Source organism: Rhea americana, unplaced genomic scaffold (genome assembly GCF_003343005.1).
Source record: "Rhea americana isolate MKP2758 unplaced genomic scaffold, rheAme1 scaffold_29, whole genome shotgun sequence".
NCBI lineage: Eukaryota > Metazoa > Chordata > Aves > Rheiformes > Rheidae > Rhea > Rhea americana.
In genome coordinates, this window is record NW_028186412.1 from 2,893,275 (window position 1) to 2,913,428 (window position 20,154).

At 33.5% G+C, this 20,154-nt stretch overlaps 1 protein-coding gene across 5 annotated transcripts in view; it reads left to right on the top strand.

Annotated features, from left to right (window-relative positions):
- CEP126 (centrosomal protein 126) overlaps window positions 1–20,154 on the top strand; it is a 31,608-nt gene that overhangs the window by 1,874 nt on the left and 9,580 nt on the right. For 4 of the 5 annotated variants that reach the window (XM_085309018.1, XM_085309021.1, XM_085309019.1 and 1 more), the window contains exons 3-6: window positions 7,716–7,861; window positions 9,221–9,326; window positions 10,869–11,067; window positions 17,651–19,775. In XM_085309018.1, the coding sequence (XP_085165144.1) occupies window positions 7,716–7,861; window positions 9,221–9,326; window positions 10,869–11,067; window positions 17,651–19,775 (2,576 nt within the window). Of the gene's footprint in view, window positions 1–7,715; window positions 7,862–9,220; window positions 9,327–10,868; window positions 11,068–17,650; window positions 19,776–20,154 lie in introns of those variants that run through there. The other variant, XM_085309022.1, reaches the window with a different exon arrangement.

The window sequence follows — 20,154 nt, forward strand, 5'->3', positions numbered from 1 at the left end:
TGAAATACTGTACTATAACGTAAAAGCAAACACTAGGCAGTCTGCATATTTTTGCTGAATTGGTATAATCAAACTGATATTTGTGGATGTATAAATACACTTCCATATGAATTTCATTGTAGCCTTAGGAAACATAGTATAAATCTACGTTATGCAGGTGAGCCAGTTAATTTTAGGTATGGTGATCATAAAATGAAATTGTTCCCATTTGTGATAATTGAGAATGGCATAATAACRTAATTACAAGTATAATAAGCAGTTCAGATGGAAGTGTGTGGTGAYAATTCTTCCCGTAATAGCTGAAAATGAGTTGTCTAAAGTTAGGAAGACAGAAGGTGCATACAATGTTAATAACCTGTGAAATAAAATTAACAAATTTAGGCTCACTGCATATATACAAGAAAGTAACTTGGAAATAAAAGTTGTTTGAAATCAAATATTTTTTCCTGACAGTTATGTAGATAGGCAGTGAATCAAGTCATGCCTCAGATCTGTGCAGGAGCCAAGATCCACTACTTTTAAGAATAAACATGTAAAGTTGTTAGCTGTGATGATAAYTTCTTAAGGGTAGCATTACTTGCTCATAGTCCAGATATGTACCTAGCTGCACCCTAAATTATCCTTGATAGAGCTTACAGGCATGTATCAGAAGTTATATTTGGCACTGCTGTTTTATAACTTCAAATCTGAAATTGTTTGTTTGGGTTTTTAGTTTTTCCAAATTGTGGAGTGGACAGTCATGTACTGCAAAATATGACTATCCGTTTTATTCTTCTAAMTTTAAATTTAGAAAAATCCCTGCTGAAAAATAATAGGAATGAGTTTCCTTTAGTAAATAGGTCTAGGGAAGCTGGAGCTCAATTCCAGGCTGTTCTCAGTCTTTTGTGTCATTTAAGTTCATTTAGTTTGTATTGCATTGTGGAGGAAAACTTGTATGTGTTTTTGTTTTGTTTTTTTCCTGTCGCTTTTTGAAGAACTATTTGCCACCAGCTTACCTGGTAAGTACAAGTTATATACCAAGCTTGATTGCAACTCTGATAGCCCTTACTGCCCAGCACATTTTAAGCTCCATATATAGAGAGAGCTTGTAAAGTTGAAGTCTTTTGTTTTCAACCTTTTCTGAATGTACTCATAATGAAATTCTCCCAKACAATAATGTATTACTCTGTTGTCAGTATCTCTAATATCGAGCAATTTCAGCATTAAAAATACTCAGCTTCTGATAAGATGCGCTCAGTTAATTAGTTTATTAGTAAAGGACAAAAACATCACCTGCACAAGAAAGAACAGGTATAGCTTTGGAAAGCAAAGTCTTAGTAATTTAAGTTACAGATCTTTTCCAAATGAATACTTAAAAGGAACTACAGGAAATACTTAAAGGGAACCATATTCATATCTTATCAGATGTCATGAAGCAACTTCTTTACATTTCCTATACCGACCCRATTCTTTAGTTTTAACAKTACTTAACTGTAATGAACAAGGTTTACTAATTATCTTTATGTCCTTATACAAATTGCCTGAATATCAGTGAAGTCAGTTCTTTCATTACCTCACTAATGCATAATTCTGCAGTTTCAAAGTCAGCTTGAAAAATAATATACTCTGGGGCAGTAGCTCACAAAAATATTTTGTTTAAATAACAACATTACAGAAATAAGAGGTGGTGACTAAGAACATACATGATACAAATGAATAAGATATTGTATTTTGGGTTTGTATACCTCAGTACTATTGAAACACCAGCTGCAGATTTGCTGGGAACTGTAGCCATCCCATTGCACTTACTCATTGCAAAATCTGTATCYTGCTGTACTGTAATGTTACTGGTTTTAGGTAGGTAGTAGGTTTTGTAAATGGAATATCTCTTATTACGATTATCTGTATGCATTTTTAAGTAAACCTTACAGTCAACTGTCTGAATTACCTTGAAATCCAAATACTTAAAACTATCTGCTGTAATTGGGAAAGGAAGTGTTTTCTCAGTTAAGTATATCAGTTTTCAATCTATTTACATTACTGATACTTTTTTCAAAAATAGTTTATTTTCAATATATGCACAAGCTTTGTGCTCCACCTACTGGCTGATTATCACTTATTATTTAATAGAAGCTCTTTAAATTATTTATCAATATTGTTGATACAGAATGAAAAATAGTCTAATGCCARAAATGGAAGAAAAACTTTAATATTCATTAAATAGAAGGGGTAAATTGTACAAATGTAGTATTGTTTTCTGTCTTAGAACGAAACCGCAAGTAGCGGTCAGTGTAACCCTGTAGACCTGTAATACAACATAGCCATTGCTAGTAACAGGCCACAGGCTTTGTGCAGCGTTTGTAGGGCCTCAGGACTTCGGCTTCTCAGCTTGCTGTGTCTGAACTTTTCTTGACCTGCCTGTAGCTTTGATTTACTTGGTTTAGCTGTRACAGCAATTCCTCTAATTGACCAGGTGTCTGTAGCTAATTTATTTTGCTTTTGTTTATCTTTGTGTGGTAGAACTATAGTTTTATACAGATAGCAGTAACAAGCAGTTACTCTCTGTAGAATGAGATATTTATGACTCTAACACAATGATGTACTGTAGAGAAACACAGGCCTGATACGATAGCAGAGGCCTTGAGGAGTGGAGACACAGGATGCAGCATAAAGGAGTACAGGCGTGGCATGATAAGAGACTGGCACTGGGGGCCCCCACACCTATAAATAACTCACCAATGGTCAGTTAAAGAAATGCAGACCTAGAACTGGGCAAAATTGGTTTTAGGGATAGCAAAGAGAACAAAGAAATAGCATCTAACATACATAAAAGTTCTAATGTAACGTGGAGCTTCAGACCAACGAAGTAGGAGCAGAGATATAAAAGTGTGTTAGCAAACATATAAAAGCGACTCCAAGTGGGTCCTAGAATGAGGAAGAAATAATCAATGTGAACATCACACTCCTTCCAAAAAAGGACTCCAGATGCTGACACTTTGTCRTAACTCCCTGTTACCAGAATGAACTAGCAGCCTCAGGACCCAGAAGAACAGAGGTTAGAAACTGTTAACAACTCAAACTGTATTATTTCTAATATTGAGGATTATCAGGTAMTTAGAGAAGACCATGAATCTAGTTAATGTGTATTCCTATGGCCCTGGCAAATATCTCACTTAAAGTAAAGAATTGATTTATGAGCAACCTAAGCAGACTTTTTAAAGGATGCAAGGCATCTTTACTCTTTGCCTATAAGAAACATTTTGAGCATAACACCATCTTATGGCCTTTTCTTGATCTTGCTGTAATCATTAAGTATAAAAAAAGATTCCATATTTTAAAAATTTCTATGTGCTAGTTTGCAAACACTAAAATGATAGATAATTTCATCCTAATGGATAATATCAACTCAGTATCAAAAGGTTATTTTTTTGGCATTTGATGTGCACTATATATGTTCTTTTTTTAATTTTTATCTAAGGTAATAATAAGCATTTAGTCCACCTGAGAATGTAGCATCCATCACTTTACCATAGAGATAATTTAATAAAATTAATCAGGAAATAGTTCCACCATCTGGTTAATCTACTGGTTTTAAAATAAGAATACCTTCTACATAATGTATGCATATGTGAAACTGCTGAATCTTTTAAGTTTCATATTCCAAATTTGCTATAAACACTTTGGCAGCCATTGCAAAATTGCTGCTCTGCTGGATTGTTTATAGTAGGCAGAAAAACTAGGTTAAAAAAACATCAGTCAGGAAATACTTCTGCTAACTCCCCATCTTTAAGTCTTATTCTTTTGCCAATATAATATCTGTGATCTAAACCCTAGCTGCTGGTTTAAGGAGAGTGGATGAACTAACATTTGTTTTAACTGTTTTTCTGTAAGGTGCTATTGTGCATTTGTAAAATTATTTATTTTACATAACTTAGGTGAGTGTTGCAATTTACATTCTGTGAGATCAAGAAGTTAATGATGCAGGCTGCATTGAATGTCTTTAATGCATGTTCTTACATTTAAAATAAGGTGCTTTCTTCCCCCTCCTGGCTTAATCCAAACAAAACAATGATCATGATGAGCTGTGGTGAGAAAGACCTCTTGCATCAGCATTTGGACTTGCTCATTTCCAGCAATATGGAACAAGAGTCTTTTTATATTCTAGATATTAGGAATGTGGAAAAGTGTATACTTTACTCCAYGCTCTAAATTTGTTTTAAAAAATAAATAGTGAAGGACTCTGTCAGAATTTATTCTTTCCTTTTTGGTGTTATTCTCTGGAATTACTCCAGGTGCAAAGTTGTAGAATTTCCCACATGGACGAATTTAACAACTGTAGTTCAAATAAAGTCCTTCCTGAGTTGCTTCTTAAAAAGATTCAAGGGATGGAGAAGAATATTTTTAAAATACTTTCCAGGATGAGCCAATCTGTTTTCTCTATTGTTATTTTCCTATACTTTCAGTCAGGATGAAGATGTTAAATATTGCAGATTTCTATAGCAGATTTTATCTTAAGCAAAATATTGGAATACTAAAAGTTTATAATGAACTTTAGCTCTATTTCTGAAACTTCAGTTGTGTACTAACAATTAATACGCTTGTGAAATTTTAATTGAATTGTAYGAGGGCATTTCATGTGGATATATTTCTCTGCAAATTCTTTCTATATTTGGATAACTGCTTGTCTGTCTTCACCTTGTGCCTCAAGACAACTATCCTATTTTCTGACAAACAAATTTGCAAATGTTCAGTATTTGGATCGTGTTATGTGAATTAGACTGTATTGCTATGATACATAATCAAAATAATGAAATAAGACATACTGTCCATTTTTTCTTTAACTTTTTCCTATAGTATGAATGTAATGTAATTTCAGTATACTATTTTTCTATGGCATAAACTGTAAATGATTTAAAACAATTATTTGCTTGAAAATAATCTGTATTGTTTAGTAATGAATAATAAGTATTTTTATGTTACAGCARGACATAATTTTTATTACACTTTTAGGCCATTGTCTGSTTTGTATCTGAAGATCTGTCAGCATGATGTATGGTCCAGGCAGAAGGGAAAAGATTCAGTATGAAGAATTTCTCTAAAAATTATGAAAGCATATTCAATTTGCAGAACCATTCTTAATCTGAGTAATAAAGACAYATTTATTACAAACAATAGCACACTTGTTTGATTAAATGACAAAAACAAGATCTTGCAGCATGGCTGAAATATTAAGTAAGCTTTTTAGCAATTCAGAGCAAGGTCCTAATTAGGGTCCTCCAAACAGTGAATCAGGCTACCTGTTTTCTTGCTTCTTCTATGTAGGGCAAGACTTATAATTTGGGCWCCTGGAGATAGCTGGCGTGACTATTTCTCTTCCTCATTGCTTCTGCTACTTCAGAAGAGTTGGAGCAAAGGTGCTGAAGCAGAATAAAGACTAGAAATTAAAGTGCTTATTTCCMGTTTTGCGTTCATTTGAAAGTTAATGATGCTTCTTCACAGTCTGTAAAACTTAGTTTGTGCAAGGTATATTGGGGTAGGACCTCTAGGGAGTAAATATTTTTTTAAAAAACTTTCATCTACATTTGCTAATTTCCTTATTAAAGTTCAAATTTAAGTTTCCCTTTTCCAGTAGATGAAGGGATATATTAAAACTTCCAATTAAGCTATGCATACCGTGGTACAGTTTAGGGTGGTTTATTTTGTTATTTACTATCTCAAACRAGCAGAAAATACCTTATCATTCTCATACAGATTCTGTAATAATTTATGGAGTTTTAGATAGCTAAATTCTGATTAGAAAAACATTGGTCCAGAATGCTATATATATTAGTAAAGCGGTGTATCATTTTGTACTTTTTGTCTCTATTCTTGCTTTTATCTTTCTATATGATGCTCCATTGTCTATCTTGAGTTTAACATTGATTGTGTGGGAGGTGTAAAGATTTAATTCCATAGCTATGTGGARGTACACATGTTAGTGGCAGTCAAGAGGAGAGAAGAAGGTCATATTATCAGTTTTCCCTTATGGTATGGAGAGAAGTTCTATGGTGAACTTCTAATCTTGTACAGTTGTCACCATGCCAGAAATGCAGATATGTAGTCTTTATAATGTAAGATKTGAATAGCTGCATAAAATCTGTTTATACTGCATTTTCACTTTTTTGTTTTCTATATATATTGTCTATTGATCAAGCACAATGTTTGTCCATAAAATAGGGGAGCAGTTTAGCTATGTATTCTGATAACCATGCATATGTGAATTTTCAAAAGAGTGAAAGTTATTTATTTTTGTGTCTTATTACACTTTGGCTTCCAAGAGGATTAACCCATATACCCACAAAAGTGTGTATTTGGGAATTATTGTTGGCACTTTTCCTGTTTTTTACTAGTGTATAATTATGGYCTTTAGACTTTCAAAAATAAAAGGTACCTATTTCAAATTAGTTTTTGTTTGTTTTTACAGGTGATCAGTCAGTAYTTTGAAAGAGGAATTAGGGAGGGTAAAGCTGAATGTTCCAGTGTGAACTTTTTCCCTAAAAATAGAAGAATAAATAAAATAGCTAGAGTTGTGGAGTAGCACTGTTAAGTAGCACCTATGCTCCATTAAGCAACAAGTTCTATGAAACAACTACAAGTTGTTAAAGATATGAAAAGGTATCTTAATGCGATGAGAAAAACAAAGATGCTCCAGCTAAAATTTACTACCTTCTTTACCATTAATCTTGGCTTGAAGTAGGATCCTGCTTAGTGTACTAGTGCCCAGTTAGATAATATTTCTAACATACAGAAAACTTTAAACACTGGAAGCTTCCAGTTGCTGTGATCCTTGCACAGAAGACTTTTTAGAAGTTCAACTTGCAGACTTTTTAGAAATTCAACATATTTAAATATTACTTTGCCCACCTAGGCACTGTGCCGGTAGTTTTACTGGTAGAGGGTATATTTCACTCAAGAATGCAGTTTAATTTTCTCAGCAAAAGTTAATGCTTCTGTCAGCTGGAATAAAAATTCCACATAGCTTCACCAAGTTGTGCCTACAGCAGGAAAGCTTTGGTGACAATGGTTGTTTTAGATTAGAACTCGGCTAGCTTTCTGGCCAGCAGAAGGACACGTTTTTAGCATAAGCTACTAWTAATAACTGATTTTGTCAGTCATGAAGGCTAGCTTCAAGTTACTGTTTTTTTTCAGTTTTGTGCTACTAATCTGATCATCTTTCAGGAAGTTTCTCAACAGTTGGAAGCTGATACAGACTTTTATATATTTATAGGTGAAGGTCTAATTCCATTGTGCTATTTCTGAATCATAACTTTTAAACTGTTAYTTTTTCCCTGCAGCTCCTGAAAAGCAAGCACACACAGCATTTGTGCTTCACCTTCCTATTGATTTGTCCACTGTGACAAATTTGCCTGGTATTGTAAGGAGTGTGGTGAAAGTGATGTTGGCAACAAGAAATGATTGAATCTATGTGTTAGTTCATGTATAAGAAGGCATCAAATCTCTGATTAAAGCTAAGGAGATAAAATGATTATGGTATGTCTCTTCTTTGTCATGTACTGTCTTGTTTAGTTTCAGACAAACCCTAAAAATCCAGCTGTGCAGAACTTTACAGCATGTAATTTGCAGAGAAGTRAGCTTTTGTACTAAAATTACAAGATAATAAGCAAATACGTTAAAGCTATTTCTGTTAGTGTAATTAGAAAACCCAGGTATCATCTACATTTGCTTTTAAAATACAGAGCCCTTGAAGAACGATGGAAGCAAGAGAAAGAAAAAGAGCAAAGATTTAGAGAGCAAGTTCTGCAGCAAAGGAAAGTTAAACTTCAGGAAGCAACTGAAAAATTCCAACGTGCTCATGTCCCTTTTTTTCAGCAAAAGAAAACAGGTTTGTAAATTAAAATGCAAAATTATTTTGTGATGCATGCATTTGTCTGGTTATCAACAAAATGTAATTGAGGCAAAATTGAACAATTAACTTTACTCAAATCAATTGAATTCATTAGTATAAGCAAAGCATAACTGACAAGAAGCTCAGACCTGATATTTACTACAAATTGGGTAGAAGGAATAAAAAACCTCAACTTCTGCTCTAAAAATTGTATTATGACCTATTTCCTTATATGCTAATCACAGTATGTARTCAGCTCCCAGGGATGTCGCAGCTTCCTTTTTTTTTTCTCTCTCCTCCACTTTTTTTCATTGCAATGTGCTTATTGGTTATAATACTGTATTTTCACAGCTGTGCATAAGGTGTTATAAGGTCAGTGAAAACTTATTAGGATAATATAATGATCACTCATTGGAACATGAAACATTCAGGAATGAGTATTTTGTTTATTATTAAGWAAAAGCAGTCTTAGAATATATTAATGTATTACATAACTTCTACAGAATTAGTCAGCTTTATAAGCTGTTTTAACCCTACTGGGAAGTAGCGATTGCCTCAGCTGAGTTCCTGCCTTCTTAGTTGGAATCAGCGTAGACTGGCAGGAGATTTTAAAAGCTTCAGCCAAGTCTGATTTCCAGTCAACTTTCCAGTGTTGAAACTCTTAAGATATGGTACATTACTTAAATACTCTTTAACAGATTTACTCTCCCAACTGCAGTTGTGCCAACTGTGAGGTAATGTCTCTGACTTGAAGATCAAATGTCAGATTAAAAAAACAAAATAGAATGGTACTATTTCAGGGCTTCTTCATAGCTTTGCTAACATCCCAGACTATTTAGCAATACATCAGATCACATTTTTCTCTCTTGGATTTTCTTTATAGCAATTCTGCTTTTACCACTTTCTRCCTTACCTTTCCTTATCTGTAAGAGGCAACAATTTGTGCCTGTCTAGACTCTTTTTCCACTGATTCAGTTATTAAGTCACAATTTGGCCTCTGTAAAATACCTAAAAGCCATAATTTTGGCTTATTACATGAGCATAATCATGATGTAAAAATAAAGTTGGTGCTGTGTTTTCAACTGCTTGCTTTTTCAATAACGTGGTCTAAAAACAAATATCAAAATTGTTGAATCCATGTGTTACTGTAAGCACTTAAATAGAATGGCTTTTTTTTTGAGAGAGAGAGAGAGAGCCTGAGATGTTTCAGCATTTCTGAAGTTCAAACCATTCAGTTTATTTTAACTTAGTCTGGATTTAGGGTCCCAAACTTAAGAATCCTAAAACATTTATGGTAAGATATTATAACTTTTAAAATACTTTTTCCTATTTCATCTTCTATTCTAATACGTCTAGTCCGGACAAAAGTGTTCCTTCAGTTAGAAGCAGCTCTGGACCAAATTAAAGAATCAGTTTTAACACGAGGATTTTGCTCACCTACTAGAAACAAAACCTACTTCAGGTAAGCATTTCTCTTTACTCTGATGATCAAAAGAAGTAAATTGCTTAGTGTATTCAATAAACAGCAGATTTTTACTCTCTTTAAGATTTTAGATGATCTCTGTAGCAGCAAAAAAAGCAGTTTTTTGAACTGTTCTAATTAAAATATTATGAGACATCATTAAGTTGTTTGGGTCTATTAGACAAAGTGGAAAAGGAGTTGACACAAGCCATTCCTTTCAGAGCTTCAGTGGAGATCTGGGAATAGTCAGGGCTAACCCTGTCCCYGTTCAGGTATAGCTTCACTCAGACTGCTGTGGTTATCAAGCCATCTGTTCTATGAGGTATAAAGTATTCTATCTGGATAATTTGCTTCTTCTCGTGCCTTTTTTTTTTTTTTTTTTTTTCCTTTTGACATTCGAGGATATTTTAGCTTGTATATTCATCCCATGGTCCTGTTTTGTTTCCAGCTGTTCAATTTCTCATCCTCTATAAGAATCTGAACACTCATTTATTTCCTAATTACAATTTCCTCTGTAATTTCAGTTTATATCCCATGCAATTTTGATTCCATTCTTTTTTCAACCTGTAATAGATTTACTTCCAAGGAACTAAGGCTTGATTAGCCTACAAGCTGGTGTGTTGTGTTTTTCTTTCTCTTCTTTTTATTTTCCTACTTGCCTTTCTTCTTGATTAAAGCAACTTGTTTCTTGCTTTTGTCATCCTTGATACCTAGTTCTTGCTTCATTTTCTAAACCTTACTTCCTGTTCCTAATGATCTTACCAATTCTGTTCCAACTCTGTCTGCTATTCATTCTTGACCATATCTTGTTACAGACTCCCTGTTTTTTCAGCCTCTGTTTGCACATTTTCTTTGTCATTTGACTTGACATGCTTCTAGGTTTCTTTAATTCCTGAGTGTCAACCAGCCCCATAGTTGTGCTAACTCTTAGCCTGTAGAAACCTGTGGTTTCCTCAGTCTTGACCTTTTTGGCTCACCTTGACCACAGTACACAGCTGTAGTAGATACTCATTTTTTTTCAGATCGCAAATATAGATTCTTTAATGTCCCATATTACTGACATTACAGGTTGTCAGTGGAGTTGAGCTCTTCAGGTAATACAGAACYTTCTTGCCATCTGAAGTAAAGGAATATCTGAGAGCAACAGTATGTAGTCATGCTCTAAATGAGCCAACCTTATGGAAAGATAAAGGCCATTTTGCTTATTAAAAAAAAAAATCCTCCTTGTTCCATTTGTGAAAATGAGCAAACTGTTGGCTGACATTTTCCAGAATAATTCAGCTTGAGGCAGTCACCCAACTACACAATCAGAAAAGTCTGATAATTTACAAATATTGGAAAAGAAGATTTAAAGTGGAAAATGTTGGACAGTTTTAACTTTAGACAGTACTAACAGCATCACCTGTAGTTACATATTGTTTAGCTATCATTTAATTACCAGGCATTATTGATGCTGTATACTTTTTGAAGGGAACATATTTGAGAGTGTATAGTTTGTGCATAGCAATAAGTCAAAGTAATAAGTTACTTCCTTGCATCAAGTACCACAGATGACACTTCATCCTCATCAGCATCTAGAAACGGTTATTTCCATCAGAAGCAGATTTCAGCAATGGTTGCTTGTGATAAAATGATGCAGGAGAGCAGTAGAACAGACATGGATTGTAATCAGCTTCTCTTCCAGAAAAATCTGAAAGAAATGCAACAGCTCCTTGAAAAACAGCATTTCAGCAACTTGGAGGTATGCTCTTTTTCATGCGATTCCTAACAATTCTTAAATGTAACAGAAAGTTTCCTGAGCACAATAAAAATTAAAGGTCCATTAGACACTGAGGTCCATGAGCATCTGAGGGCACATTGCCTGTGCCCTCCTAATAGATCATTTAGAGTAAGTTTTAAAAGTATTTCAATTAGAAATCAAAAATCCTTAAAATTGTAGGGTCATTTCAGCATAGAATTTCACAAATTCCACAAAGATACCTGTCACGTTATCTTTCTTTCTGTAAACCTAAAATAGCTGGCCATTAACTGTATTTCAGAAGTCTTGTGCTAGATCTAAGCTTAAATTGGCTACTTGCAATCCACATTTAAGTTCCTGTTTCACTGATTACTACAATGCAGCTCACAATGTTCTAAAACTACAGTTATGGTAGGTTTTTTTTTTTTTTTTAGTAATGTGTAGTGATTTCTTAGGCATTGACTTCAAATTTTATGAAATTCTATGTCCTTTTTTGTCCTCTTTGAAATAGATGCAGGTGTATAGTAACATAGTAACTATGTCCATAGTAACAACCCTGGAGTACTCCTTAACTTCAGACCCAAACTAACTTCTATATCCAAATCAGTTTAAAAATTCATCTTAGAAACTCAGTGAAAATCAAGAACAGAGCTCCTAGGTGATTTCTTTAAACTGTACTTTTAAGTGTRAAACATTACGTTAGTCAATGTTATCTTTGATATTGGAAATACAGTATTCAATACTGTATCTTCTGCAAACACTTACTCTCATATTTCTAGAATATTATTCTCCTGGGCTATTGGTGTCTGAAATGACCTTAGCACAGTGARGCATCATCTCTTTACATTGGTGACACGTATAGCTATGAGCTCACTAGAGGACTTTGACTCTATATMTCTGCACAGATAAATTTTGAAGGACTGTATGCAGTCACATATCATATTTTGAGTTCTTTGATATGCCTGAAAATATCAATATGTATATTTGTCTTTGTACCTGATTTGTTCAAATGGGTATTCACGAGAATCTTGAGAACTCTCAATAATAGAGAAAATCTCGTTCTATGAGAGTAAATTTCATTAAGGTTGAAGAGATTGTAAATGCAATTTGTTGTGGCAAGTTTGTCRGTTTGTATTCATTCTTATTTCCAAGCCTAAAAGATGGAAGAGGGAATGTCCACTCAGAGAAGACAGTGATGCTTGTAAAACTGAACTATAAGTAGCTAYTTTCAAACAAAATATAGAAAATTCTACTTTTTTCAATACTATAGTTATAGTATTTTAGTTATAGTGTATAGTATAGTGTTTGCAAGTCCCTCCTTCAATGATGATGCTGAGCTTGGAAGTAGCTGCATTAGGATATCTTAGAATTATAGGGAARAAAAAGCAAACTCTTTGAATCAATTATCTTTAATTATACAATAGTTAAAAAAAAAATCTTACTATACCATAAGACTGTGAGGTACTATATTTCACCAAACAAATCATCACATTCTATTTGAATTCTATGGAAAAAAACTGCCTTGAATTATGTATGACCTTTTCCTCTAAGTTTGACGATAATCATTTGTGAACACTGCATATAATACAAGAATTTTTGTTTATAAGATTTAGTGAAGTTTTGAAAATGCTTTGGGTTCTGTAAAATTTTCTTTGCCTTCTTTTCCCCAGAATTTATTTTGCTGCTACCACTAGGGGTTGCTCAGCTTCTTCCCTGTGATAAATACTTTCAAATTATAAATATTTATACTTGAAACRTTTGGAGTTTGTTTCTTGAATTACATGTTTTGGACTCCAGTTAGAAAAATTATCATCAGGAAAGCTCTTGTCATTATTCTGAGGTCTGAGTTTCAAGGTTTAATACTTGGATTCTACTGGTGTGCATATGCTTTGTGACTTTTAGGGACAATGTAATACATTTACTAATGTTACTGATGTGAATGGGCTTCAATAGTCATGTAACCATCTGTTGTCCAAAGTCAATTCATCAGCACTTKTCTTTCTGAAACTAACTTCAAAATATTCCTCTGTGCACATGCTTTGCAGTCTAACAATYCATCGAGATCCTTTGACTGACCTCTCTTTGTTTCTGTTTTTACAGGCCCAACAGGATTATAAAGATTCCTAAAATTCTTTTCTTTTCTATAGAGCAATAAAGTTCCATGTAGACCCTTACCACTAGATCTTGTTGTGTTCCCTACTTTCCACCCCTAAAGATTTGTATCTTTAAGTCAAGGCTTTTAGTGACCCTTCTACTATTTTCCAAAATCCTTGTGCTTAAGATATTGGGAGCGATAGACTTCTATTTTATGCAACAGTTAGGATTGAGCCATGAAACCAAATTCAGTGGTGCATCAAATCATCATTTGCTAKATGTCCATAAATATGCTCCATTTGSAAGATCTTRGTATTGTTAACTTCATTCAGAAKCAAAGGTTTTACTACACAGTCCTTTTCTAATTTTATTATAGGCATAAMTAAAATCTTTAAGGTGGAGCTGATAGCACTGTCTGTAGCTGAAGTGCTTTTCACCRAATGACTTTACTTTCAATTTCTTACCATTTTTCCAAATGTTAACTATCTGAGTTGAAATTCTCCATTTCTGGCAGCTGTGTTGCATTGAATAATTTAGAAAATTTCCATTTAAATGGCTCAACTGTGTCAAGGAATAATATTATTCATACATTGTCTTTTTCTTTTCATCATCTCTYTAATTTAGTGGCACAGAAAGAAATTTTTGGTCAGTCCAATGCTTTATGCTCTTCCAGCAAAATAAATTATGATTGAATTAGATTGACTGAACATTTTTATCGCTGTCTTTTGGCTTTTTAAACAAAATTCTTGGAAGGAAGAGCTAATTTACAAGAGGAAATAGGTAGAGTTTACAACATGGGGATCATATTTTTCTCTTCCTTTATAAAATGATAATTAGGGCTTTCAAATGGAATCTGTGAAATCTGAGTTGAAATCCCTTCTCTAAGTTGAGAAACAGAAAGCCAAGTTTAAATTCCTGTTTCAAGATATTGTACAACCATTGATGTACTCCATACTGGTCTTTCAATGCATGCTGTTCCACTTGGCATAAAATACTTCAGTATTTATAAAGAAGGGCGGGAACGCAAGTATCGTTTCTCAGAATTCTYGGTATTACAAGCATCATCTACACGCATGCACGTATCTATGCACTAAATTATTTTTACCATACTTTATAGCTGTTTAAAGTGATTTGTAGTACTAAAAGAGAGTAAATCACTAAATGTTTGGAAAATAMGTGATTAGATTAATGAAACATGCAGAGAATGTTGACTATTGTGTGAAACTGTCTCATTAGATAAGCTTATTTCTAAAGAATATTTCTARTATTACATATATAAATATATATAATATTAAAAAAGGATTTATATAACTGATTTAAGATTTCCTCAGGTAAAACAGTCAACCACTTTCTGCCTTTGTTGCTGCTCTGCAGTGCACAAGACAAAGTGGCATCATTTGCAAAATTATGCTACCTTTGTGATAATATTTACACTGTCAAAAAATGCTTTTATAAAACTTTGTCCAATTTGTGTATTTTACCTTAAAATCTGAATCAGAATAATCCAGGAAGGCAGATTTTGAGTTTTCTAGAAGATGAAGAAATACTTTCCTTCATCAATTATTCTTYCCCCATAAATCAGACTTGGTTGGAAAGATTTTCCAGGAAGGATCATTTCAGGGATTTAAGTCTCCCTATTAAGACTTTAGCCATTGCTCTGAGAGGGGATTRTTTCTTTGCCTTAAAGTGGAAAAAAAAAATCCGAGAATTATTCCCCTTTGATTTCTGTCTCTGAATTATTGTCTGGAAATAAATTTAATTACAAAATATTTGTTTAAAACATCATTACCTTGTTTTTCTCCTACAATCTGTAAATTCCAAGGAAATATAAATGGTTATATATATATATATATATATATATTTTTTTACCTGATCTCTCTTCTTCCTTTCTGGAATAACCAAAATGGCATTGAATATAACAAGAGATTGGTAAATAACTGTGAATTTGCTAATTAAATTATATCATCACATTCTACAGATAACATTGAAATGATTATTTTATTAATTGAAAATTAAGGGRCTCCAGAATTAATATTGCATATTCAAGCTTATTTTTCCTTTATGTTTTTGCCTTATGACAGTTTTCARTTATGCAGTCTCATTCTATTTTTTATGGCTCCATCTCTTAAATTTGCAGACTGCTTTAAGAAAAGTTGTTTATTAACAAGCTAGACACAAAGTGACTTATACATTGTGATGCTCAAGGCTGCAACTTAGTGATTTAATAAATATCATTATGAATTCAGTTTCAGGGGCTTAATTCTTTGTTTAGCCTAGATGCTGGCATCTGCAGTAGGGATGCTAAGAGCCAGCAYCTAGGAGTTAGCCTATAAAAGACAGTGGTGTTGGTAGGTGTGCTGGTAAACACAGCTTCCAGGAAATAAAGAAGCTTTTCTATAGTAATCCTAGACCTCCACAAATTCTTTAGAGGGTTAAACAGAGTATTAATTAATGATAATAATAACAATGGGTATAAATCAGTAATCCTTCTTTCTCTTATCTTAGTTCCTAACTTATTTTCTGGAGGATGCATCAGCAGGAATATTTAGTCCTCGTGATGTTTTGTTTTACCAAAAGAGCAAAATTATATGTAATGAAGGATCAAATCTATTTTCAACCTGCAACAAAACTAGATAGCACTGCTTTTGTTTTTAAAAGTTGCAGTTTTCCTTGCATCCTTCAGATTTACTAGTTCAAACCAACCTACTCTAGAACAGTTTTTAAATCAATGTAATAGTCTTAAGAAAAATCTTCCTGTATTTAACTGAGTCTTTTTAGAAACACATGCTTAGTTAAACAAGTATAATTTCCAGTTTAGACAAGAAATAAGACTTAGCACCCATGTCTTCTTGTTTTTTCTCATTTGATAATTTCAGAGTTAATTCTTAAATTTGGCTTGATATAGAAAACTTCAAGCATATGCCTTCTCCTTCTTTGATCAGGTTCAAGCAGAGGTTAACAATATAATTTAGCTAAATATAAAGGTTAATAAATAACTAACAAAGCATTATTTATTCTTTTCTATTAGAAAGATACTAGTTTGTGTAGCCTTCGTTTGAAAATGTTCCCTAAAGGGATCTTTGCCTACACTTGGTTCTTTGTTCTTATATTTGGTTTCTTTATCTCAGATCATAACTATAATAGAAGTCTGTACCAACATCTGAACRTTTAGTGCAAGATAAGATGTAATTTAACCATAAAAAGTCCTTTAGGACTCAGTAAGCATTTTATTTTGCAATTCTAAATATTTGTACAGCTATACACTATGCAATATTATGGTACAAAAATGTTATTAGAATGAATTTTAATATGAAAATATGCTCTTATTAATTGTTTTATGTCTTCCTTAGTAAGTTTTTTTAAAAAAATTAATTCTATTTTTGTAATTGCCAAAGGATATGTAATCACTTACCTAGCTTAACAGATCTTGCTACATGAAACTTTAAAGTAACTTGTCAAAAAAAAAGTTGTGGTTGTTTCATATATCCAATACAGCTTCTCTTATTTTTTCACCAGAATACTCTCTAACATTCATTCTAAAATCTCTTAGCTGCTCTGTCATGTGGAAGTGAATTTAACAGCAGAGAGGGAGAGAGAGACAGAAAACAAGTTTTCCCTGATGTTTTATCTGTATTTTCAAATCTCTCATTTTAAAAAGTGTATATTTTTCAACCATGTCAGGCATCTCACTGTTTGGGTGGTGCAGTATTAGTAATGAAAATATCTGCATAATACATGCACACTTAAAGGCACCACACTTGCTTCAGATGGTGCCTGACCTTCTTATGATCACTGAATTCATGTTGCACAAAGAGGCTGAGGAAGTGGATGGAACTCTTGTGTACCTTTTAAACTTGATCTAACCTTATAGATCAGACAGTATTTTCTTCTTCCAGAACAGTAAAAAAGAATGAGGTATTATAATTATGATAGCCRAGAACTATTTTCCATGTTTGTCATGACAAGATGCAAATCTTAATCACTTGTGCCACTTTTTATTTTTATCGTAATAAACATATTCAGTCTAGTATTATAGAAAAATTCCAGTTTGGGGCAGATCCAATATCAAACTTATGTTTTCATAGATTCTCCTTCATTTTTTAAATTCCCTTTCATGTTAGAGCGCAAGAACTTTCCTGTGTCATATGGTAACTCAGAAACAGCAGTCCTCTTTAGACTCTCTAAATCTTATTCTTTTGTGATATTGTAGAATTAATGTAAAATTTAGAATTAATTTTGCTGAACTCTACAGCATATTCCTCAGAATTTGTTCCGTAGGCCACTTTGCTTGCTTGCTTGTTTGTTTGCTTTTTTGGCAGTTGTGCACAGCTATGATTTGAGTTGATGGAAACATTCATGTTGCTATGACCGAAAGCCTTAAAAACACAAGATGCAAACTTGATTTTATTTTACCCTAAGCTCTCATTAATAAAAAACTATTCAATGAAAAAAATAAAAGATTTAACAGTCTTGTTTTATGTCTGTATTTCAGAATTTTCATCAAGAAGTCAAGAAAGTAGCCAGTTCTGAAAGCCTGTCAAGCCTGGACAGTCTTGAAGCTGGAGAACAAAATGGAAATTACGTAACACCGAGTGAATCATCTTTGACTACACAGTGTGACTGTGCCCTGAATAATCCAGAGAAATCACAGATTAGAAATACTGGTTTACTTTATACAGATGAGAATAATTCTTCTAAAAATAGGCATTTAAATAATTGTCTGAGAAATGTAGAGTCCCAAAACGACCAGAACTTGCCTATTCATGATTCTTCAGCTAAACATAATGTTCTAACTCCTGCTGAACATATAAACAATTCAGAAGAGGAATCATCTATATCTTGCAGGTCAGAACAACAACCAACAAAGGTCTCTGCCTCTGATAAGCAAGAACACCCTATAAATAATCCATTTACTTTTCTGAAAAATATAAAAGAAAAAAACAGTCTGTCTTCTGAAATGGCAGGCGTATTGTCCACTGGTAGTCCTGTATTCAAACCTAACAAAGCCTGGGCCATTTCAGSGGAAGGAGTTCAGGATTTGATAAACGATCAGAGTTTTGAAGTGACCCCACAGAGAAGAAGTGTATCTGTACAAACCTCCTATCAACCTATTGCAACATCTGTAATTTTATTTCCTAATCAGAAGTGTTCCACTGACATTAGCAGTACTTCTTGCTCAGCTAATATTTCACAAAAGGACAAAAACACCAATACAGTGTTTTTAAAAAATCTTTTAGGTAAAATGGCAGAAACAAAAGAAGAAAATAYGAAACATATTGATAACATTAATCCAAGATCACCTGTATTTCAAGACATACAAAATGCTTCCATTCTGTGCAATGCTAAGCAAGCGAAGAATAAAGAAGAAAAGGGAAATATAATTGAAACTATGTCTCTATTGTCTGGTACAGAGTTCAATTCTGACATTTTTGCACAACACAGAAACCTGAAAAACAATATTCATGAGAAAAAAGAAGCAGAATTATTTAAAAGTATCTTAAAGAAAGAATCTAAATATGAGCATAGTCATTTCAAAGCCTTCGATATGAACCGCAGGATCCGTTTTGGAACTCAACCTATGTCTTCTCTCAGAGACAGTTTGGAACTGGCAAAAATGAAAAAGAAGAATGCAGAAAATGAAAAAAACAATGGAAACCTAAGATGGTTTGATCAAACTCACCATGTAATAATAGAAAATAAAGAAAAATGTAATGAAGAGAACACCAGTGAATTACCCTCTGCACAGCAGCAGTGTGTTCAAACTACAAGTAATGCTCCTAAGACTAATTTAAGTATTGCTGCTCACCCTTCAAATTCAGTGTGCACAAAAAATCAGCAGGAGTATTCTCAGATACCAAAWGCAAGTGTTAATGCTGGAGAATCAGAAAAAGCCTGTATGTCTTTGAATACTGTCGTGTCTACTGGATCCTATTTTGCTAAACCAGCTTGGATGGTATCAAAAGGTGAAGAAATTAACTCCCCTGTAAGTATTAGCAATTCTAAAATTCAGGCAGGTAATCAACACAAAAATAAGGCAAAGATAACTAGACAGCCAAGAGCCCAGTCACATGTTATGCCCAAGAATAGAATAGGCACTATAATCCATCCACAGTCTGCTACTGAAGCCAACAAAATTTTAAAAGCTCAAGAGAAAATTTTAGCACCTCAACCACCACCTACACCTATGCCAGGAACCAGAACTGGTGAAAATGTAGCCAACTTTGAGTGTCAACCATTGCATTCTTCAAATCTTCAAACTACCAATACTAGTAGTAACTATTTAAATGAACGACATGTTTTGTTAGAAGATCAGGTTTTAAATAGAAACATTACAAAAAATAGTAAGAGTTTTACTTGTACTTCTGACTTGGCCACTGTGATGTTATCTACACCATGCTGTAGCAAGTCCAAATACAAACCTTTGACAAAAAACGTTTGTTCTGTAAATAGCATTCAGGCGAGTGCCTGTCAAAACTGTTCAGTAGTAACCTGCACTAAAAGAAGACCTATTCATGCAGAAAATGAAGTACATCTAGATYGTATCCCAACAGATGAAAAAACCAGTACCTCATGGCAGGAAGTGTGTAATGCTGTAGCTCAGAAAGAGTGTGCTACTGGTAAGAATCATTTGTTTCTGGGTTTGGAGCTGGGGGATGTTCAGAACAAAGTCTTTTAAAATTATATCACTTTTTTTTCAGTTAAGACATTTAGCTCTCTGTTCATCACCATGCAGCCAGTATGAACAACATTTAACTTGTCATTATTATTTATATTCTATTGGTTTCTATAGATTCCCATTTTTATAACTTCTACACAGTATTGATTGAGAACAGGGTATTTTCCCTGGGATTGTATTCTTAACTAATGAGCAGATGTGGCAGGTTGTTCAATAATGACATAAAAAGAAGACAGTAAGTTTATTTGAGAAAGTTTTACAAGGTGACTAGGAGCTGTAGCCTGCAATCTGACATTCACTGCCACCTGAGAGTGAAAGAA